At 36.9% G+C, this 24071-nt stretch overlaps 2 protein-coding genes and 1 long non-coding RNA gene across 9 annotated transcripts in view; 2 read left to right on the top strand and 1 right to left on the bottom strand.

Annotated features, from left to right (window-relative positions):
* The window catches only part of LOC126876843 (venom serine protease Bi-VSP-like), a 69747-nt gene extending 58694 nt beyond the window's left edge, over positions 1–11053 (bottom strand). For all 5 annotated transcript variants that reach the window (XM_050639707.1, XM_050639705.1, XM_050639704.1 and 2 more), the window contains exon 1: positions 10749–11053. In XM_050639707.1, the coding sequence (XP_050495664.1) occupies positions 10749–10851 (103 nt within the window). In that variant the 5' untranslated portion in view covers positions 10852–11053. The remainder of the gene's footprint in view (positions 1–10748) is intronic.
* Positions 11054–13077: 2024 nt separating this feature from the next.
* LOC126876848 (omega-amidase NIT2-like) lies at positions 13078–13771 on the top strand. Its single transcript, XM_050639713.1, has 2 exons — positions 13078–13479; positions 13631–13771. Exons 1-2 carry the CDS (start codon positions 13254–13256, stop codon positions 13720–13722), a joined length of 318 nt encoding a protein of 105 aa, XP_050495670.1. The 5' UTR covers positions 13078–13253; the 3' UTR covers positions 13723–13771.
* A 4171-nt stretch (positions 13772–17942) lies between these two features.
* On the top strand, positions 17943–23257 carry LOC126876853 (uncharacterized). 3 transcript variants are annotated; one of them, XR_007694568.1, is made up of 5 exons: positions 17945–18571; positions 19693–19988; positions 20071–20275; positions 20371–21124; positions 21166–23257. It is a non-coding gene; the product is annotated as an uncharacterized LOC126876853 (long non-coding RNA). The 3 variants fall into 3 exon arrangements; XR_007694567.1 differs by having other exon boundaries at positions 17943–18571; positions 20071–21124; XR_007694569.1 differs by having other exon boundaries at positions 20201–21124.
* The last annotated feature ends 814 nt before the right edge of the window (positions 23258–24071 follow it).

Below are 24071 nucleotides of genomic sequence, written 5' to 3' on the forward strand. Positions count from 1 at the left end.
CGGTTTTGAGGAAAATTCATTAGAGGCAGATAGAAATGATAGCGAAGATAACTATTCATTGGATGGTATGGATAAGGAAGAGTTAGAAGGTAGGAAAGATGAAAATAATAGTAGTATTGAAAGCTCAAACACTCCTAGGAGATCTACACGTATTAAGAAAACTCCAGTAAGGTATCCAGAAAAGGAAAATATTTACGAGATGCATGCAAATTATTGTAAAGTAGATATCCCTCGTACATTTGAGGAGGCGATTTGTTGCGAAAATAATGAAGTTTGGAAACAGGCTATGGATAAGGAAATAGAATGTCTCTATAAGAATAAAACTTGGAAATTGGTAGAAAGGGTAAAAGGCAAAGAAGTATTAGATGTAAAATGGGTTTACACGAAAAAAATCAGAGGACAGGTATAAGGCTAGATTAGTGGTAAGGGGATTTCAACAAAGAAACGTAGCCGATGACATATATTCTCGAGTGGCGAGTAATCAGACCTTTAAGATATTGCTATCATATTGTTGTCAAAATGGATTAATAATTGAGCAAATGGATGTAGAAACTGCCTTTTTAAATGGTGAAGTAAGCTCGGAGGTATATGTAAATCAACCAAAGGGATATGCGGACGGAACGAATAGAGTTTGTAAATTATCGAAAGCGCTTTATGGGTTAAAAGAAAGTCCGAGGGACTGGTATGAGTGTTTTGATAAGTATGTGACGAGATTAGGTTTTAAAAAGAACAATATAGAGCTGTGCCTATATACTTATGGAGAGGGAGAAAATGTTGTTTATTTGTTAATATACGTAGACGATTTGTTGATTTGTAGTAAAAACAAAGGGAAGATACAAAGTGTAAAAAAAATTATTAACTGATAAATTTGAAATGAAAGATTTAGGTGAAGTAAAAGAATATCTTGGAATAAATGTAGAGTATGATTATTTAAAAAATGAAATGAGATTAAGCCAAAAGAAATACATAGAATCATTAGCAAACAAATATAAATTACATAACAGCAAATTGTACTGTACACCTATGGAGACCAACTTAAAAATTGAAAAAGCTGAGATAAATAGAGAGGACATTGGATACAAGAATTTAATTGGCGCATTGCTGTATATTAGTGTAAATACCAGACCCGATATAAGTTATAGTGTGAATTATCTGAGCAGATTTCAAGATTGTTGTAACGAGACACATTTTAAATATGCCTTGCGAATATTGAAATATTTGTACCGGACTAGAGATTTAGGGCTACATTATAAAAGAAATGAAAAGTGCGAAACGATAGATTGTTATGTGGACGCTGATTGGGCAGGAGATCATATAGATAGGAAATCGACTTCTGGGTATGTAATTAGATGGTATGGAAATGTAATTGGATGGAAGTCTAAAAAACAAAGGTGTGTGACAAAAGCCTCGACGTATGCAGAGTATGTTGCTCTATCGGAAGCGGTGAGCGAAGTAATGACTATCAGAGAACTAATGAAAATCTTCGATGTAAATGTAGACGATAACCCTGTAAAAATCTATGAGGATAACTCTGGAGTAATGAGTATAGCAAAATACGGAACTTTTACAAAAAATTCTAAACACATCGAAGTTCATTACCACTACGTTCACGAGTACGTAAAGGAAAATAAGATAAACATAATAAAAGTAAGTACAGAAGAAAACACTGCGGATATTTTTACGAAGGCACTGTGTAGAGAGAAATTTGAAAGGTTTAGGTCATGGATGAATGTAAAATAAGAGAAATGTAAATAAAGCGATAAATGTTAAATATTTTGTTAATTCGACAAGTATGTAAATAAAATTAAGTGTACAGTATAAATGTAAGGAGGCGTGTTAGGGAAGTGATACATTTACACTGTACATGAGAGTGTGTGTGTAAGGGTTAGAGGGCGTCAAGGTCTTAGTGGAGACAAAAGACTGTTGCCAGATGTTAGAAGAATCTAGGATAGTCGGTTGGCGACCAGCGTGCGTGCAAGACGTTTTCAGAGAGTAATATAGATGTATAACTGTTGTGTGGGAAATATAGTCAATAATTTGTATTTCCAAATCCTCGAATTTCCTTAACATTTACTTCATTTATTTTCCCTACGTATGGACAGTGTGTTGTTAAATGCTTCGTATCGTATCTTGTCATATTGTTTATTGCTCTTGTTTGGTGACCAATTTTTGCTAATTCGTCACTTAATTTTTTTTGTGTTAGTTTTTGAATGTAGTCCTCTTATAACTATTTCGTAGCTCCTTTCCGTTTTCAGCTGGTATGTGTGGTACACAGCGTTTTTTCTTTTAATTCCTTTATCACTTTCCTATAATTTTCTGGGGTGTTTATTTGAATTTTTACTTGTTCTAATTTTGTTTGTTTTATTGTGTAGTTTTCCTTCCCAACTATATCGTTTAGTCGATCAATAAGCGGGTCTATTATCTGGGCGTCGACAAATATTGGTGGTGGTTTTGTAGTTTGCGTTGATTTAGTTGTGTTTTTGGTTGTTGGGTCGTCTATTTCTTCCGTAAGTGAGCTGAAGGAGTTTCTTAATGGTAATTCTTGCAGCCATCGCTGCTTTTCTGTATCTGAATTTCCTGTTATTTTTCGTTTCTTGTTATAACTTGCCACCTTCCAGCTTTCATCCTGTTGGGTTAATTCGTTATTGGTAATATTCTCTTCATTGTTTGGTATTGTTTCCATATCAACTTCGTTTGTAGCTGAGCATTCCTGTTCTTCGTTTATTGGTTGGCTTGGTTTTGATATGTTTGTTGTTTTATTTATGTAGTATTGTTCGTCTTTGTTAATTATTTTTATCGGTGGGATGTGCTTTTTCATTTTAGTTTTGCTTGTAGTCTTCTTAGTAGAAGACACGAGTTTCCACCATTTAGCTATGGGCGTTGCCGTTCGTAACTTTCTCTTCCCCACTTGCCGCACTTTTTCTGAAGCACTGTTTTACACGTCCGTTTAGCTCGGTTGCTCTGGCAGAACTCGATTTACAACATTGAGAACATTTATATCGAAAATTCTTTCTCGCATGAAGCTTCTGTATTAATACAAAAGGCACGAATTAAGATATATGATTATTCACAAGTATTAGAGCACTTGCTGATCTTATAGATTTTATAGAAAATGTGATACATGATTGACCAAGATTATTAAGAAAATGAAGTTTACATCCGTATGAGATTAACGATCCGAAATACACACTTTGTGAAAATTCGTGACAGTTGGAGGAAAAGTAATGAATTAACGATTATGTGACAGCAATTAAAATCCGTCGATCTAAGGTCTTTATTAAATTAAATAGTTCAAAATCGTTTACATATTAGGTGATCCCATAAGTTTTTGTGTATATATTTATACACTTTTGTGTATATATTTCATGTGTCGATTTCTAAACATACGGCGATAAGGGACCAATGCACTTGAGCTTAGCTGATCGAGAACAGGCTAGAGTAGATCTTCGTGGGCATAAGATCGTAATATAGTGAACACAGTGACTTCTAACAGTAAAAAATCACGAGTGAAATGCGTATCCATTTTCGACATCTCATGTTATATGAATTTTGGAAAGAAAGTTCGGTAACAATTGCCAGGAAAAACATATGTGCTGTTTACGGAGAAAATGCGCTTTCATCTCGCACCTGTAGGAAGTGGTTCCAACGTTTTAGAGCTGGGAATTTCTGTTTAGAAGAGGAGGTACGCTCCGGGCGTCCTCCTCAGACAGACGGAGATAAAATTCGGGATCTTGTTGAAAAATCACCAAGTTTGACAGTTCAAGAGATGTCAAATGTCCTGAAAATACCTAAGACAACGATTCATAGGTGTTTAAAAAAAATGGGGATGGTGTCAAAGTTGAACGTTTGGGTGCCCCATGAACTTACGGAACGGAACCGTCTTGAACGAATGACAGCGTGCATGTCATTAATTGCACGTAATAAACGTGAACCATTCCTTAAACGCCCCTGGTAACTGGTGATGAAAAGTGGATACTTTTCGAAAACCCTGAACGGAAACGTAGCTGATCCCAACGAAATCAGCCACCTGAACGCTGTGCAAAACCAGGGTTACATCCACGTAAAGTTCTTTTGTGTGTATGGTGGGATTATAAAGGAATACTCTATTTTGAACTTTTATCTAGTGGTGATACCATTAATTCAGACAAATATTGCGCTCAGTTGGAAAAATTAAGGGAAGCACTAGCTGAAAAACGGCCAGGTTTAGTGAATAGGAACAACGTTATCTTCCATCACGACAATGCTAAACAGCATGTCGCGAAAAGCGTTACAAAAAAATTGTTTGAATTTAATTGAAAAATTTTACCACATCCTCCATATTCCCCAGACTTTGCCTCATCTGATTACCACCTGTTCAGAGCATTACAACACTTTTTAGTAGCTAAAAAATTGGAAAATATTGACACTCTCAAAAATAGCATAGAAAATTATTTTAAAGAAAAACAAGAGAACTTTTATCCAGACGGAACCTACCAGAAAAATGGGAAGAAGTTGTACAACGAGAGGGGGATTACATTTTTTCATGAAACTGAAAGGTATGTAAACGATCTTAACATATATAACCTCTCGAAAAACGGCACGAACTTATGGGATGACCTAATAATTAAACAACTATAAATATATCAAAAGATTATAATAAAAGAATGTAATAGAATATCTAATGTCCGTACTTGTAAATACAACGAAAAACGTAACGTGTAGATTGCAGATGTTTATGAATGTAAAATTTGCGAAAAGCATATGAAAGTTATACACATAAAATATACAAATATTGATATATGCACGAAAACTATGCGTATATGCACAAAGATATGTACAATTTATGAGTAATATGTCTAATATTGATTTATTAACGTTATGTGAATTGATACAAAAGGATATTTAACAATTTCGTTTTAAATAAAAATCTATTTATGACGACGCGCCAAAATTCGCATTACGATAAATTACGATAAATTATAAATTGCTTTTCCGTATCTGCAGCACTCGAATTGTACAAGTAATGTGTGCGTTTGAGGGCCCGACCTTTTGGTCGACCGCGCCATATCTGCAGTAAAAACGCATACTGGCTTCGCATTTAGATGTTCGCGTTCGACTTGGGAATGGCGCGCATAGATGGTCGGCGCGCGACTTGCCCTCTCCTTGCGGATCATTGGACAAGTTAAACCTACCCTTTCGGGCGGCAGCTCGCTTAGCTGGCGCCATGCGATACCTGCCACCATATAGCTCGGTCCCAGCAGGTTGGCTCTCCAGCCGATTATTCCTGCTCGACAACCATTTTGTATGCTTACCGCTTGCACCGACGGTCACAGGTTTCCTCTCCAGCTCGCACGCTTCGTGCTTTTTTCTGCGCCCCGGTTCTTCGTTACTGTTGTTTTCTTGGTTCTATCTTGTTTATTGTTCTATCTTCGATCCAGTGTTCTGTTTGTTGTATCCGTTTATTTCTTCGTTGCGATTCTTTGTTTGGTTGTTGTTGTTGTCTCTATAAACTTGAAATATAAATGCAATTTCCTTTTAAATACAGTAACGAGGTTTATTCAATTTCGATAACATTGTATTAGTAAGATATCGAAGCTAGCAACTTTTCGTTGAAGTTTATTTTATATTTCTTAAATTATTCGGGTAAAGATAACTCCACACTGACGGCCTATTGTCCACAGACAGATGTCGTAGTAATCGGCGGACAATGTCTGTCAGTGAAACTTAAGGCGCGTACGGGCAGACTACAGGCGTCTGTAGACATTGCCTGCCGACAACACATGCCAAAACATGTATATAAACTGCCTGCAAGCAACGTCGCTTGTCCACTAGAAGTTTGCCGGGTATCACTGCGTATCGATGAGTCGAAAATGCCTTGGAGATGCAACACACGGATCGTTTAAATCTACCTGTAATCCAATCAAGCTAGCCTAAAAAAAAGACAAATTCAACATTAAATTGTATCGGACATTTTGCTACAACGCTCAACTGATAGAAATCATGCTCAGGAACAAATATATGTCTTTGCTAACTTTCTAAATATATGTAGACGACGTTTTAAATTGCTAGTAGTTGAAACAAACAATATGATATATTTTTGAGTGATCTATAAGGATTTACAGGCCCACTGGGAAATCTTATTAGTGTTCTCTTGCACCATGTATTAAAGCGCATCAACACCGATAGAAGCACTGTACACGCGATATCGTCGCAGTGTCTCCTGAAAATCGGCGATAAGTCGCTCGAAACTTTACTGGAAACATTTCTCCATGTTCTACTGACAATCACATAGCATGTGTCATTGCTGGAATTTGATAAATTTGGTTGAGAACACGAAAGAATTTTCCGTTTACAATAAAGCAAGGGACTATCGAGTTGGAACAGTTCGTGTTTGAAAATAGCGTTCTATGCTAAAATAGCGGTGGAAATTATACTACATGTAAAAGTGAGTCATAAAAACAAATACAATTTTCTTATTTTCTATCTTTTTTACTTTTATCGCAAGTTTGATTTCTATACATATAACTGTTTTCAATTTAAGGAGGAACTTATTTTCTTAAGGGCTTTTCATACAAATTTGAAAAATAACTGTTGTTTTTGATCCCTTATCTCTATCTTTATCCTTCTATTTTTGTGAGACTGTATCGGTTATTTATTCTTAATACTTACAATCCGAAGTCTAATTTATGTGCCGTATTAATTTTCTGTGAATAATTTAGAGATATGTGAAATCTTGCTATATATATATACTGTTTGGTACCTATTAGAAGTGCGTTCGATCTAATGTGGAAAATTCTTAATTTTAATAAAATAGTTTCAAATTGCTAAGGCTGGGGCAAACTAAGAAGTTTCTGGAATATACAGGGTAGTAAGTCGCTTCGCAAATATGTGTACATCGGGACAATATGTTACATATGTAATCCCTTACACAGTTTCATATGATCTTGTAAAATAATCATTCTTCTTTTAATATCAGTTGGTTTTTGTATTTTTATTTCATTTATCTCATAGATTATAATTCCTTTAGGAAATTTTTGCAAAAATTTTCGCTGGAAATTTTCAGAAAACCTTATTCCTGAACAAAATTTGTTTTGTACTACGAACTGTCGCATTTAAATAAGAAAAATTCTATTTATGTAATTTTGTTATTAAGCTTGTTCATATCTAACTTCAAATTATCTGTAGCTTGTTTATAATTAATTAAGTTTGAAATGTTTGTTTGTTAGTTATTACAAAAGGGTCATAGCTAAGTTTTTGAGTTGTGCTCAGGTTATTATAACTTCAGTTATTATGCTCTGAGCGTCATGTTGTTTCTTAATAAAATTCTTTAGTCTCAATAATCAATTTTCTCTGTTCATAAAGATGGTGGTTGTTTATTTTAAGAATTTTGTTCTTAATTCCAAATATTGCGGACATTCTTTTATTATGCATTAGTTGGTATCCAATCTTCTTGGATAGGACGTATTGTATATTCCATTTTTATTTGTTTTATATTTTATCCTGTTTCCTAGACTCACTGCACAATCACGTTTGTCTCTCTGCTAATCTAACTTGTACTATTATTCTTTTAGTTATTAACAATAATTTCATATCTAAGCAACTCACTTCAATTATGTTTTCTGAGTCGTTAGTATATTTATATACTTCACCGTTGATAATTCTGTAGATTATTCTATTCTCTCCGTTTATTACGCCCCAAGGCTTACTATAGGCCGTGTTCCTAACCGTCGCAAACAGATCGTCTTACATGACCGTCGAGATATACACAAAGTAGCGATAAACGCATAGTTGTCGTCAAGCAGCGAGTTCCAGAAACATCTATTCGCCTTCGGTGCGTTATTTTATCCGCATAAAGAAGCTGGTATACGTGATCATAGGCGCGAACGGTGGCGTGATCCGAGCGTAGTGGGGGTCGTCTTCCAGAGAAGACAACGAAAAGGATCGAAGAGTAATCGGTCCCTTCTGAAGAGTCAAACGTTATAAACTGCTTAGTCTAACGAATTCATTGAGAGATATCGCAAAGTCGGGTCGAATTCCTATAACATATCAACTGTATTTATCGCTAAATAATTTGTGACGTTTTTATTATTACATTCATTATTTTTAAATATACAAGCTATATTAACCTGTTAATACAGTGTTAAATTCATTGAACCACCCCTATTATCGGGATAAATAAATCAGGGGATCGATCAGTTCGTGGCGTCGGTTATCTAATTGCAACGGGAATTTACTACTCCCGTTGACGTGCTTTCTCGCGATCGCGTCTCTCCGCGAATGCTCGAATAAACACGGATTGCTTTTTAACTAAACATATTCATACCCTGTTTTCTCAAAGTCGAAAGCTTAAAACATCCGTTCTTACTGATGTTATTTCAATTATATTTATATCGCGTTATTTCAATTATCTAATATATTTTTTACTTTTTTCATGTAAAATCATCATTTTACCAATTGTACCATAATTATTAGGAAGCTCTGTTAGAATTTAATCTTGGAATTAAGATTAATAATCTGTGGAAGACACAATGTTTGTGTTGAAACAATATAATGTGATATTTATTAAACAATTATTACAGGAATTATAAGTGTGTGTGTTCTGGAATGTAGACAGTTGACTGACTGGCACAGACACAGACACAGACTGACTGGCTTAGTGACCCATGGCCCTTGAAAAGGTTTTGAACCCCACTCTCTATGCAGTAATGAGTGTGACCTGTGTGGGTGTCTGTGTGGCGTCACATGTGCCGCAGAACCTTCTAGTAGCTTCTCGACGTGCCCATCGGGAATGTTCCATCCATATTCCTACGCTTCTTCCGCCGAATTCTCGAAAGAGCATGCACGTGCTAGCCGCCGTGGTACATCTCACGAACGCACGCTAATGAGGATATCGCTGAACAACGAAGGAAAGAATCCGTTCGATCAATCACCTCATCTGTATGCGATTAATATCGTTGTATTCCAACAAACTCTGAACAATAACTTAAACACGAAACTGTAATTTGTGTCTTTATAATTTGCAACGTTGTTAAAATTTTGTATCTCCCTTTGCAAATGCAAATAATTTAAATGAAAAAATACATGGTTTTTAAATCGTTTCTCTTATATTCGTAATAATAATTTCGTTCTACAGTGAATGCATTTATTATTCAACGACGTGATTTTCGGTTGTTTATTGGAAAGTTATAATGCTGCTGATCTATAGAATTAGTACTGACTGTTATAGTAATATGCACAGCGAGTCATTTGTAATAAATTGTAATTACTTGTAATGTATATCGATTGTAATTACTTGTAAACCACTCGATTCATAAATGCATACATATGTGGCGGCACTCGACAGCACAAATACGACAACTCGACACTAACTAATACCAGACAACGGCAGCGCAGTGGTTAGCGTCTCAAGTTACGAGCGTTCGGGATCTGGGTTCTTAAATCCCGGCGACCGTAGTCCGATTTTTCTTCCACGATTCTTAAATGAAAAGAAAATACAGCAGTACCCTAGCAGCGACATCTACAGCCAGCAGCTACAATTATCATTTGTGTCTTTGTTCTCTCCTAAAGGCCGTCCAAGGGACTTGAGAATGCAAAGAAGAAGTGCTGCAAGAACATAACAAATATATTTACAAACCAAAACCAATTCATTACAACGCTCATCCTTCAATTACATCCTCCGCTTCCTTTCTGTCAATCCATCTTGCCCATATGTGGTTCCATAGCTGCTGAATCGTATATAGACAAACAACAACTTGAGTAAGCAAGGGGGATGGATGTAGAGCCGACAAATAAAGGAAAAGGAGAGAGAAGTGTTTCGTCCTTGAGTTTATCATATTGTGGTGGCCGGGGGATTCAACGCTATGTCCTCGATTCGCTCTAAGTACTCAGGTTCTAGACACCCTTGGAGGGCCGTAGATTTTTCTTCATCGCCCGCGATGCTCGCCGCCGCGAGCTATCTCTCTAGTAAGGAGAACCATAGCACTATCTTCTAGGGCATCGTCAAAGGCACGCGAACTCTTCACTGGTCGTAACTGTTTTATTCTTGTTTGACATATCGTAGGCGCGCCCGGAATCACGATAATTGAAATCTCATTAGCTCGATCACGTCGGGGTCACTTACACCTCACATATTTCAAATAAAATCTGCATAATTCTGAAGGAAACACAACTACATTTGGGTTATCTTGTTTTCACAGAAACCTGAGAATTGCTCAGAGTATTTTAATAAAATATTCAACTACTTTAAAACGCAAAAAATAGTTTATTGTATGGAATATATAGAGTGGTTCACGCAATTGTTTCGGCATAATTGGAAAATTCGAAATGTGTAGCTTTAATAATATTGCAGAGGAAAAATCGGATTCGTCGAGGACAACCTTCGTTCAGAAAGTAAGGGAAATTGGCATTGCTGCTAATTGGTCAATTTGTATATCGGTGGTTAGAAAAGGATGCTAGCCGCTCTCGAGAGAAAGTCTCTAGTGGGAGACGTCGTTCATTAAAAAATAGGCGTTTCGACCGTTCGCGGAGAGACGCGATCGCGAGATAGCACGTCAACGAGAGTTGTAAGTTCCCGTTACGATTAAATAATCGACGCCACGAACTGATCGATCCCCTTATTTCGATTATGATAATAAGGGTAGTTCAATGAAATTCCACAGAATTAACACAAATAAATTAATGTTTATTTCAACAACTTATTAACTAGAAAGATATAAATGGAACAAAAAAAATGTAACTGCGTTTTGGTTGATAAGTAATGCGCGACATACCACATGTGTTGACGGTTCGACTTCTCGAAAAGTTCTGAACGCCTTTCGATTTTTTTCGTTTTTTCTGGAAGGCGACCCCCACTACGTTCGGATCACGCCACATTCTTTTACTGCGAGGTAAAATACGGGCCACGAGTCGACGTTTCTGGAAGTCGCCCTGCTTAATGAACCATGCGCTTGCCACTACAATGTTTGTTTGCCGGGCAGACGCGACGATCCGTCTGCGACATTATAGTGCCGCGATCGATAGTTAAGAATATGACCTATGGTAAGCCGCATGGCGTAACATTCTCCCCCCGTTGAGAGGGTACCGATCAAACTAGGGAGGTGTGGTTGAAGTTCCCATTTTATTTCGTCTCGGTGGCTAGTTGTTCGGGTTTCTCGAGATCGGGTTGAATTGGCAGTGGGACAAGCCTTTTGACGCCCCGATCCAAAATGCTCTTTGCCGTCTGAACTGTAGCTGTCCGGATGACACCATCGGCGCCTGGATGAATCTTGATAACTCGGCCCAGAGGCCAATGCATGGAGGGAACGTTGTCCTCTCTGAGGATGACGATTGTGCCCTTTTGGATGCTGTGTCCACCCTTGCTCCATTTATTGCGGTTGGTTAGCTCGTTCAAATACTCCTTATGCCAGCGGTTCCAAAAATGTTGTTTAAGCTGTTGGATATGCTGCCATTTGGAGAGTCGGTTCGATGGAATGTCTCTGAAATCTCGATCACGTAAGCACATTAATGAATCGCCAATGAGGAAATGTCCGGGAGTGAGGGCTAGGAGATCATTTGGATCGGTGGAGATAGGAGTTAGCGGGCGGGAATTGAGGACTGCTTCTATTTCTATGATAAGAGTATTACGGTGTTAAGCTCATATGTTTCTGTTTCTCCACTCGCGCTGCGCCATAATATCCTTTGATATTTCCGATCCTCTGGTCGTACGAGGAATTGCCGATACATTTTCTCGATGTCGCCAGTGAGTACGTACTGATGAGCGCGGAATCTAATTAATATACAAAATAAATTGTGAATTGATTCGAGAATATAGGATTTCCCCATTTTCATGATTATCGTGATTTTTGTATAAATATATTTTTTAAGATACTAATAATTAGGTACTTATAAATTAGTATTATCAATTATTTTGCATTTATAATTCCGCCTCTAGTATAAGTGTTAATTGAAAACTAACTTTATGTTTGAAAAAGTACTAGCAAAGTCGTTGAGTAACAAGCCACTGATGCTAACACAAATAGCATTGTCGTAATTAAATATTTCTAAATATTCATTTTTCATTTTGAACCTGTAGAAACAATTTATTATATATACTATTAGCTAAGTAATTGCATATTTAATTAAGTCGAAATATAAAACTTAGTTATTTTAATAATTTAAAAAATAAAAAACTGACAAACATTTCAATTTAATTTATGGTTGGAACAAAAGACAGTTATTTTTCATTAATTGAAATATTGCAATGCAGAGTACTTTCGAAAATACGCCGAGAGTATTCCTGATGGTGAAACGAGCGTTGCTTCATCGAACGCAGCTAAAGAAAACAACATCTATGTAGTTGGTGGTACGATGCCTGAAATAGAGGGCGATAAATTGTACAATACCTGTACTATTTGGGGTCCCGATGGAACTTTGATAGCAAAACACCGAAAGGTAAGTAATATATTCCTTTATGGCTTTGGATTTGAAAATATTGGGGTGAAGAAAGTGACTCTATCTAGGAATAATTTAGGAATATACATATGTACATACGTATACTATAACCAATTCTATAATTTACGGTTTATAAAATACGTTATGATACGGGAAACGCCCATTTTTGTTGTAATGTGTAATATAAATTTTTCACATACTTAAAATATTATTATACTTATTTTTTCTCCTTTTTAAACATTATTAAATGATAAGATTTTTTAATAAAAGAAAGTGATAAAAACGCTGTCAGTTATTAAATAAAAAATAATTAAAGTTTAGGAGTTGGTAACTTTGATATTAAATTACAAAAGTTGCAGCAATAGAATTAGCGACTACATTTTTATGTTATTAGGTACATCTATTCGACATCGACATTCCTAATAAGATTACTTTTCGAGAGAGTGATTCACTCAGTCCTGGTAACTCCCTAACGACGTTCGACGTGAAGGGCTGCAAAATAGGTATTGGCATTTGCTATGATATTAGATTCGAGGAAATGGCACGCATTTATCGTAACAAAGGTACAGTAACTTAATCGATCAATACTTAACTAGCAAAAAATTAAATATCTTTCTTAAATATATTCTATATAAAATTAATATAATCTGTAACTCTGTATAAAAAGAAGCTTAATTTAAAAAACCAGTATATTTGCTGAAAATGAAACAAATAAAAGAATTAAAAGCACAATAAGAGGACTGTCCTCGCATATTCAGAAATGATGGAATGTGAACCGTGCAACTACGAAGTTAATTGGTATTCGGTGGCTTCATATTTCCTGCTTCTCTGGGTTAAGTTGCCAAATGCTGATATATCCAGCGGCATTCAATATGACCACTGGACCACTGCACTGGTCATTACTTAAGCGTTCCAGAGCGAATGATAATCAATTATACGTTGCCTGCATATCACCGGCTCGTGTTCCTTCAGCAAGTTACGTCGCATGGGGGCATACACAGTTGACCAATCCCTGGGGAAAGATTCTTTACGATTTGGAAACTCAAGAGAATATGGCAGTCACCGATATCGGTAATTTACAGCTTAAAATTAAAAGCGAGAGATCCATGATGTAATTAATTTTTAGTCTCGTTAATTTATCGATTTAGCCATCTTCCTCTGTATTTGTTGAATTTATTAGTAAGCATTACTTATTACTTCGTATGTTTCTTTTTTCTATCAGATCTAAAAGTTGTTGAGGAAGTAAGGGCTCAGATACCTACATTTTCTCAGAGACGTACAGATTTGTACGACACTGTCTGTAAGAAGGAGTAACTCTACACTAAAACAGAAAATGTTTTTTTATAATATTTCTACTACAATATCCCTTTTTTGTGAATTATTACTAATTTCTTATCATTTGTACTAAATAACACCCCAGCGGAAAGGCCCACGGTGGCACCGGAATAATAATCAAAGCAAGTATTAAGCACTACGAACTCCCACCATTCCAGAAAGACTACCTCCAAGCAACAAACGTAGCAATAGAAGACTGTCATGGCTCAATCACCACCTCAGCAGTATACTGCCCTCCCAGACACTCCATCGCCAAAGAAGACTTTGATAACTTCCTGGACACCCTGGGCAACAGATTCATAGTTGGAGGAGACTATAACGCCAAGCACATCCAATGGGGCAGCAGACTGGTTACAGCAAGAGGCAAAAACCTCTTAAACAGCATAATAAACAACAACCTCAACTACCTCACCACATACGAACCCACATACTGGCCCACTGACACCAACAAAATACCCGACCTTCTCGACTTCTTCATAACTAAAAATATCCCATCAAGACACGTCCAGATCAACTCCTCGGCCGATCTCTCCTCTGATCATTCTCCCGTGATAGCAACAGTCAGTTCAACAATCATCGAGAGTACACCTAATGGCTCCATTCACAACCAACACACCAACTGGCAGCTCTTCAGAGAAGTCTTTACACACTCAACCTCAGCCTTCACCCCACTAAAAACAAAGGAAGATATCGAAGCAGCCACGGAATACTTAAACACGAGCATAATAAACGCAATCCGCCTCTCCACACCGACAAAGCCAACTAACAGCAAACAAGAATATCCACAATACATACTAAAAAAAATAGCAGAAAAACGTAGACTAAGAAGAGTATGGCAGACCCACAGAACACCGGAGGACAAACGCAAACTTAACAACGCAACTAGAAAACTATCCAGAACCTTAACAAACTATAAAAACGACTGTTTCCATAAATACCTCGCCAGCTTATCCCCCACAGCCGACGCCAACTACTCACTATGGAAGGCCTCCAGGAAACTCACACGCCCCCCACAAATAATCCCACCTATCCGCCGTCCGCAAGGTGGATGGGCGCGGAGCCCTATAGAAAAAGCCGACCTGTTTGCAAAACACTTGTCAAAAGTATTCAAACCCCATTCCCCCCAAGCCGCCGCGGACGTTACTGAATACCTACACACCCCCTTCCAAATGTCCCCTCCTATCGAACCCTTCTCCTCTGCTGAGACTATAGAAACAATCAGTCGCCTAAACCCCAAGAAAGCAGCAGGACACGACCTAATAGGCAATAGAGCAATCAAGGAACTTCCCACAAAAGGGATAGCACTCATCACATCGATTTTTAATGTTATCCTTCGCCTGGAACACTATCCTAAGGCTTGGAAAATCTCATTGATTACCCTCATCCCTAAACCCGGTAAACCGATACACGAAACCTGCTCCTATCGCCCAATCAGTCTTTTACCTACCCTGTCCAAACTATTCGAGAAGATGCTCACGAACCGACTCCTTCCAATCCTAGAGAACTTGAAAACACTCCCAGATCACCAATTCGGCTTCCGAAAACATCATTCTACAGTAGAGCAAATCCACCGCTTAACTCATACGATCAGCCAAACACTCGAAAAGAAAAAATATTGCTCAGCGGTTTTCCTAGACATCCAACAGGCATTCGATAAAGTATGGCATGAAGGGCTACTTTACAAACTTAAAAAGATCCTACCCCACCCCTACTACTCCATCCTAAAATCTTACCTAACCAATAGACAATTCATGGTTAAATACCTAGACGCCACTTCCGCAACATTCCCAATAGAAGCCGGCATACCCCAAGGTAGTGTCCTCGGACCCCTACTGTACTCCATCTACACTGCCGACCTACCTATATCAAACGATATAACAATAGCGACATTTGCAGACGACACAGTGCTATTAGCTTCCCACGCAGACCCGGTAATAGCCTCATCCACTCTCCAGCGAAGTCTCGACTCCATGGAAAAGTGGTTTCACAAATGGGGCTTCAAAGTCAACGAAAAGAAATCCTCACATGTAACCTTCACGCTCCGAAAACAAACCTGCCCCCAGGTCACCATCAACAATGCAACAGTTCCTAGCAGGGACACAGTCCGATACCTGGGCATGACCCTGGACAGGAGACTAACGTGGAAGACACACATCTCAGATAAAAGGAAGCAACTAAAGGACAAACTAAAAAAACTCTATTGGCTCACGGGCCGACGCTCCAAACTAAATTTACAGAATAAAATTACCCTCTACAAGACCGTAATAAAACCTGTCTGGACCTACGGAATCCAACTATGGGGAACAGCAAGTAACTCCAACATCGAAATACTCCAACGCTTTCAATCGAAAACGCTAAGATCCCTAATTGACGCACCTTGGTATGTAACCAATGAAACAATACACCGCGACCTCAAGATACCCACCGTCAAAGAGGAAATAGCAAAATATAGCAACAGATACAGCAAAAGAATCAACAAACACCGAAACCCCCTAATCACTGGACTACTCGATACGACGGACCAGATTCGCAGGCTGAAGAGGCACTACCCGCTAGACCTAAACGTTAGATTCATTTAATTATCCAAATTAAGCATATGCACTTACTTATAATACTTATAGATTATAAATTATATCTATCTATAATAAGTATTAACTTATTGTAAATAAACAGCCATGTCACTGCGCCACGCCAGAAAAATTACTGAAAATTCTCTACGCGAGAATTGATTGTAATTTCAACAAATAAATAAAAAAAAAAAATTTACAATAATCTCATGTAAGAAAAAATAAAAGGGATAAAAGTAGTACAGAAGATAGAAAAATCTATAAAACTGCTGGCTGGGAAATAGAAAATATATAAATTTATGTTATTAGAGTTTAGTACTTCTGTCGATCAATGTGTTACGACCGTTCGCGGAGAGACGCAGTCGCAGTAGCGAGAGGCGTAAATTCTCGCTACGATTCGGTGAATCGACGCCGCGAAGTAGTCGTTCCCCTGTTTCGGTTAAGATAAGAGGTGGTTAAATGAATATGACACTGTATAGTAAGTTATATTTCACCGTTTATTCCAACAACTTATAACGAAGGCAGTTACGCTGGTGCGTATGTACGAGATTTTTTTTTTTTTATTTATTTGTTGAAATTACAATTAATTCTCGCGTTGAGAATATGTACGAGATGAATGAGTGGCTGATCTGTGGGTGTGCCCTACCCGGTGGAAGGATATTGACCGTTCGAAGGATGTGAAATCAGAACTGTCTTGGGAGACGATGCTGTCTCGGAGGAAAGCTAATGATAGGTGTGTCTAGCGCACGGGACCATCGGATTTGTTGGTGACGATTTTAGTTAGGAGAGTGAGGGAGTAGGCTTCGTCGTTAATTGGTCAGACGAAGGGTCTTAACCGCCCTCGAGAGAAAGTGGTTAGTGGGAGGAAAGTTGCAGCGTACGTGAGAAAAACTAACTTTCCCTTGTCCAGTCGGGGTAGACAATAGTCTTTAGAAATTCTTCGGAAACAGACGTTTGTTTGGTTTGAAGGACCTTTTCTAGGAAATCTATGAGATTTATGGAAGGTACTTGAAACTATGGAGGATACGCTGCGAGTATACGGTGACATCTGGTTGCCATATTGCTCGCGGTGCGACGTAACAAAATGGAATAGAAAGATTATATCACAGACGAAATTATACTTTACACTTTATTATACTCTATACTTTATTATACTTTATACTTTATTATTACATTACATCAATTGACATCTTTGGAATTACAACGATTCGATACACATTTTAACGTTTTAAACGTTTTAACGTTTAACATTCTAACATTCAGTTAGAACTTTGTATTGATTAGAGATATTGTAACGACCAGAAATATCGATACATATATCAATACTTTTACCTCGAAATTCGTAGATTCGTACTCTTCATTGTCCATACAAATTGTGTCATATATGTCCAAACCAAATTTAATTTACGTGCATTAACGTTTTCAAATCCATTTTTTATTTTCAAAGAACATCATATTTGTACTCGGTATTGCCAGTAAGTATCATGAAGAGACGAAACGAGTATCTCGAGTTAAGTATTGTTTAAAATAGTATATAGACATCTAGATATAACATTCAATGATTTTTCCCTCACTTATTGTAAATTATTGATATTGTAAAATTATAATTGTAAAATTATATAATAAATGATATTGTAAAATTATATAGTAAATGATATTGTAAAATTAAATAGTAAATTCACACGATGTTCAAATAATTCGAAATAACGATAGACCAAAAGCTGTTTAAACGAGACACAAGAATTAATCGTGCATTTTATTAAAAAGTTAAGTACGAATAAAAGAAAGAAAAATTTCGAACTTTTTTCGAAAGAACATACATTTATTATACAACATACATACATTTATTATATATTGTGTTCTTTCAAACACAATAATACCTTCCATAAAGGAGCACAGCCCAGATGAGACTTTTTATAGTTAAACTTTTAACGTACTCATAGAAACGAAATTTTTTTTTTTAAATAGAACTGTTACATTTTACGACACGTATAACATCGAACATTTACCAACATAGCGATGCCAGCGTACATATATATATACTGGTGTACTGGTCATCTTTTTTCCACACGTTTTTAGCTTTTCAGCTGTTTGTGAATGGGCGCCTAATCAGCCAATCAGAAATGGCCGGTATTCTATGAATCCTTTTCTTCAATGCTCGAAGAGCTGGATATTTATCCAAAGCTGGTGCCCCAAACATATACTCGTAATTTTCAAGGGCCGCTGCAAATACGAAGTCCGCCCATGTCGTCTGAAAAAAGGTTTGTATACATTTATTTTGTACCTCCTCTATTAAACAATTTTTTTAATTTACCTCGAAAAATGTGAAAAATCGAACTCTTAACTACAGATCACTAGCTTTTTAGGAAGAATTTGGATTTTTATTTTATTGTCAGAATTTAATGGATAATTTTAGAAACTTCAACCTTTGGAGGTATTTGTTAATTAAAAATGACAAAACTGGTATTATGTAAAAAAGAGTAATCAATCAATGTCGAATGGAAATTAGACAGTTCTATAAAAATAATCCTTCTCACGATTCCACAACTTCATAGCTTAATTAAATACAATTCTTCGGCGATATAATTACAAATACATTTACAGGAATTGTGTAATATGATAAATATCTCGTTAAAGAAATTGAAATCGTAAACTCTAGATTCTAGTATTCTTTCACTTTCATGTTTCCTATGAGCCCTTCAATCGCTAAATATTTTGCAATGAAACACGTATTATTAAACATCATAGTCATACTAAATTAATTTAATGTGACTATTTATTATTATTATATAATAACACAGTGATGAAAGAAATAAACTGGTCAAGTAATCTAAGGAACGATAATACGTATCTATGTCAGTGACAGTGAGAAAAATTCAGATATCTGTACTTAAGTGATTACACTTATAAGTATCATTATATATTATATAAATATGATATTTCGAATGGTATCATTTATCACTCATTAAACAAGAGTGTCATATCCAGAGAAATGATCTTACATATCTTAATCTTTGCTTTGATTACGATAGTAATAATTTCTATCAAACTTGATGAGGAAGATACATGAATAATTATCTAAAAGCTGAAAATCTTGGCAAATTCATTTGTACATAAACTAACAGGAGTGAATTTTAAAGATACACTCTGCTCTCAACAATTAAAGCTGTCTTGTCGCAACAAAGTTTCAATAATTTTTTATGGACAACATGGCCCAGTTTGCACAAAGACTAAAAATTTTAACATTAAATTTGGATAAAAAATCTTACGGTAGAAGGAATGATATATCCTTTATTTTTGCCAATAATCTGGTCGAATTTAGTCAAGTAAAATGGTATTGTTTCGTTCAAAAGTTGATTCTTCCTCGCTTCCTTCTTTTCAGGATTCTCCTCCATGCGATAGTAGCAGATATCTGAAACGTATATGAAACCAACCGTTACGTTCATTTGTGTTTTTCCCCCCAAACGAAGAGAAAATAAGGTGTGAAAGAAGGAGTAGCCTCTCATAGTTCCTACAATTTCTTCATTCTCTTTGCTTTCTTCAATATTGCCTCAACAAGTTCCTGTGGTTCACGATACTTGAAATATATACAATGTTACCAGCGTGGAAATTGTCTTGGAAACTTGGAAAATCTTTCAAGAGGAACAACATTGCTAACTGAGATTCGAGAAAGGAAATGTAAGTAAATCCTTGCTTCTACGTAGAGCTTTTTTATTTACTTCTGACGAGTAAAGTACTGTTATTAAAATTTGATTAAAAGTACCAAGAATGTCGAGATATAAACAACCATTTGTGGAAAGGTCAGGAGAAGCAGAATTATCGAATAAACGTTATATAACTCTTAGTGATTAAGTAAGAGAAGAGAAACGAGAAAAAAGTCTTTTATCTAGGTCTTAATAAAGTATACTATATTTATCTCCATATCAAGAATAACAACAAGATATAAACAGTCTTCTAGAAATTGAGTAAATATTACATAATTACATCTTGAGCAATATTTTGCGTCTTAGCTTTTGCTTAATCATTATGATAATCTTAAATATCTGTAAATTCTTCACAGACTCTTTGCATCTTCTATACAGGTATCTCATGATCATGTGATAACACACAGGAAGAAAAAATAGAGGAAAAAACAGCGTAAAAAAAAGTTGCGTAGGAGTATCGTCGCACTACATCATTCGACAATTGATGCACGTCATGGCGATCGTCACGGTTTAAAGCAGGCCATCAAAAACACGTTTGTTATCGTACGGAAAAATCTGCGACGTTCCAGCTGTTCAGGTGCATCGAATTGTGAATCATCGGCGGTACGAAGCAAGGCGAGGGGCGTAAATAGAGAAAGAAGAGAAGAGAAGGATTCGCATAAATGATAAAATATAATCGTTCGTTCCTCGTCGATGGCGGATGGATGGCTTTAATCGTGAACGATATCGATACGATTATATTTTATACATTTGAAACAAATATAAAAGACGAGCAAAAACCAGAGATACGATCGTTATGATATTATTCAATCGGTAGCCTATTTACCTCGTTTTTTGTTCACCTTCTCTGTCTAGTAATAATTTTTCGATTCGACTGGCGTGACGTTACGTTGGCGGTGTAGAAACACGATTTTAAACACCTGCGGATAGTTGCATGAGTTTCGAGCGATTCCATTCCCTTCGATTTATATTTATGCGATCAACGCGCGGATCGTTAACGCATTATGCAGACAGCAGATGTTACGTAATCACACATATCGTAATTGGAAATTAGTAACGTTATCGCGTACCAGGATCTTCCTGTCTTTGATCATCGAGTAACACTTCGTTGTCCTCGCTTCTTCCGCGGATAACCAGCGTTTATCATATAGAGACAGGGATTTGCAAAGAATAAAAGTTGTAGAACGTTGAAAGGCGTTGAGAGAAACGTGATGTTATCCCGTTATTCGTTAACGCAACGCAGTTAAAAAAAATCCCGTAGGAAGATTACGATAATAGATAACCTGAGTCGAGTGTTTGTCGGGGGATCTAAAAGATTCTTTCGAGTTGAGCGTCTGAGATTGCAGAGAAGAAAATTTGGAAGCCATCGAATTCGTGATGTCGATAGAAATCTTCAGTTGGAATCGTTGTATCATAACGTAGTCTGCTTATTGTCGATAAGACTTTACTAAACTAAAAGTGACTACTAAAAGTTTCTATCCTCTAAATTCTATCTACGATTCTATAATCTAAAAACTGACTTTTGCAAACAAACTGTAACATTCGCTTAACGGAAAGACATACGTATCTTGTTTGTACTCGTCTTTTCACAATGAATTCTTGAACGTCTGTCTCTGTGGTGAGACAAATGCAAAGTCATCTCATCAGTTACTCACCTTGCTTCAAATCTCCAAGAGTATCGACGAGCTCGTCGCATATCATCGCATCCCATTCGTCCTTTCCCATTAGATCGTACTTCCTCGCCAAGTATCGCGCCACAGCGTTACTTTGCGCTACCGGTTTCCCGTCTATCTCCAGCACAGGCAGCTTTTTATAAGGCATTGCTAAGAACAAACATGGCTCATATGAACACTGTGTAGAGGGAAACGATCGATAGGAAATCACAACACAGCTTCCGAGGCCGTTGCGTTCTTGTGAATAGATGAATCGAAATCATTTCGGTTTTAATCAACATGACCTAGTAAAGAAATACAGAAATGTCTTCTTTCTCCTTTTTTTCTTTTCTTACGATTACGATGGACAGGGTATCGCGTGTTTTTGACTGTTGGGAAGAATCTAAAGTTTTTAAAATCAAGGATAAAAGATAATACCAGACACGGAAAAAAATATTAGAAAATGTACACGGTTCTTGTAATGAAAATTGAAATGCAAGGAATATAAATCGAATGTCTCTTGCGAACGTAATTTTGTGTTTTACACCGACAGGATTGATTTACAGACTTACGTTGATTTTTTGTTTCTCTATCTGCAAGCGACATATAAGATTATATCGAAGACTATTTACGATAGAAATGTCGCAACGGAAGATCGAATTTTATGTCTGCTTTGTTCTTTCTACTTTTTAGCTATGTTCTTGTTCATTTTCGAACTGATTTCAATTTTTTATCCTTTTTTTCCGACAAGTCCTAAAAAGTTTTTAAATTAACGAGAAACGTAGAAGTATTTTTGTATTCCTATTTTAAGTCACCTATTTACGGTTTTCTCAAAATATTCGAAATGCTTCGATTCATTGAAAACAATAAAGATTGCAACACAAAAATTCGAGAATCGTAAGTGAATTAAGTTGGTATTCGATGAACACGATATTACGGAAGCAAAACTTAATGAAAAGTTCGACTTTATTCCGTATGAAATTTTACTTTAAGTAAGTTTAGCCTGCACGTGAAACGAAAGTTTTATATACAGAAAAGTTTGAGTAAGTGGCAGATATCTGAGAGTTGAACGATGAAAGTAAAAATCGATTCTTCACGCTTACAATCCTTGTATTCAGGCCAGAGTTCTTCGGGGATCCTCTCGTCGGTATACTCGATGCCAGTATATGCAAATATGTACCGTATATGTTCGGCACGACCACGGGCATTGAAGTAGATTAGTTTGTAGGTATGTTCGTCGCTCATTTTCCTTGCTCTGTCAACTTATCGAGAAAAATGTTACAATTAACTCGTGTAATTAACAGACTGTGTGCGTGTTTGTGTGTAGAGAGAACAATTTATTTATAGATGGAATAATTCGTATAATACGCAAAATAAATCATTTAGAAGGCTGGAATATATGTTTTTGAAACAATTAATTATGTCGAAAAATATTTCAAACGAGATATAATTATGAAAAAAATAATAATTAAATGTATGTAAATGTATGTAATAATAGTTAAATGTATGTAAATGTAATAATTAAATGTAATTAGTTGTGAAAAAAATAATAATAAAAAATAAATAAATGTAAAAAAAGAATTAAATGTAATTAGTTTCTTTTTACGCACGCGATATTATTGGCGATATATGAAGGTCAACTTTATTTTTTTAAATAGATATATTTATACATATATTTATAGATATAAATACATATATTATATAGATATAATAATATATATAATATATATAATAATATATATGTCGAGCCTGAATCTCCGAGTCCGAGCTCGAGGCGCCCTCCCGGGGAGGGCTCGCGGGAGGTAGCGGTACTGCGTTGAAGTTCTCCATCGTCCGGTCGCGCGTGGGGTACCTTTATTGTCGATAGTTACACTAGTGACGAGGGCCTCAGGCTTGATAACGAATCCGTGACCAACGGGAGGACAGGTTCCCTTGCTCTAACTCACACGTGCACCACTCCCTGCTCGTAAGGCACTCGACTTCCTTCACCGATCAGCTCTCTAGCAAGACTGCTCGTCATCCCAACGACGCCACCGAAACAAGACTCCGGTCGAGTGTCTCAGTACACACGATCCTCCGATCGACGTACGATTGCAATGTTTTTCTTCTCGCCGCGATGGACAGCGAGACGCGATGTGTCCCGGCATGTGGCAGTGAAAGCACAACGCTTTTGGTGGTGCAACCGGTCGGCTTTCCTCCGGGCGTCGGGGGTCCTTCTTCGGTTCCCACTTCGCCCTCTTGCGGCATTCGAATGTCGGATGTCCGTAAATACCGCAGTGGCCACACCTGGTCCAGGGGGCGGGTGACCTGCCTCGTTTGTTTCCGGAGCTCGCTAATGACCTCCACGGCGGGGGCGTTGGCCACTCCGTGTATAGGAAGGGCTTCATTTCTCTTTGGAATTGTTT

Source organism: Bombus huntii, unplaced genomic scaffold (assembly GCF_024542735.1).
Source record: "Bombus huntii isolate Logan2020A unplaced genomic scaffold, iyBomHunt1.1 ctg00000100.1, whole genome shotgun sequence".
NCBI classification, from domain to species: domain Eukaryota; kingdom Metazoa; phylum Arthropoda; class Insecta; order Hymenoptera; family Apidae; genus Bombus; species Bombus huntii.

Bases quoted from the DNA above. Each gene is read 5' to 3' on its own strand.
- LOC126876848 (XM_050639713.1), top strand. From the start codon at position 13,254: ATGCTGATATATCCAGCGGCATTCAATATGACCACTGGACCACTGCAC. The intron at 13,480-13,630 runs GTAATTTACAGC...TTTTTCTATCAG, and splicing joins TATGGCAGTCACCGATATCG to ATCTAAAAGTTGTTGAGGAA.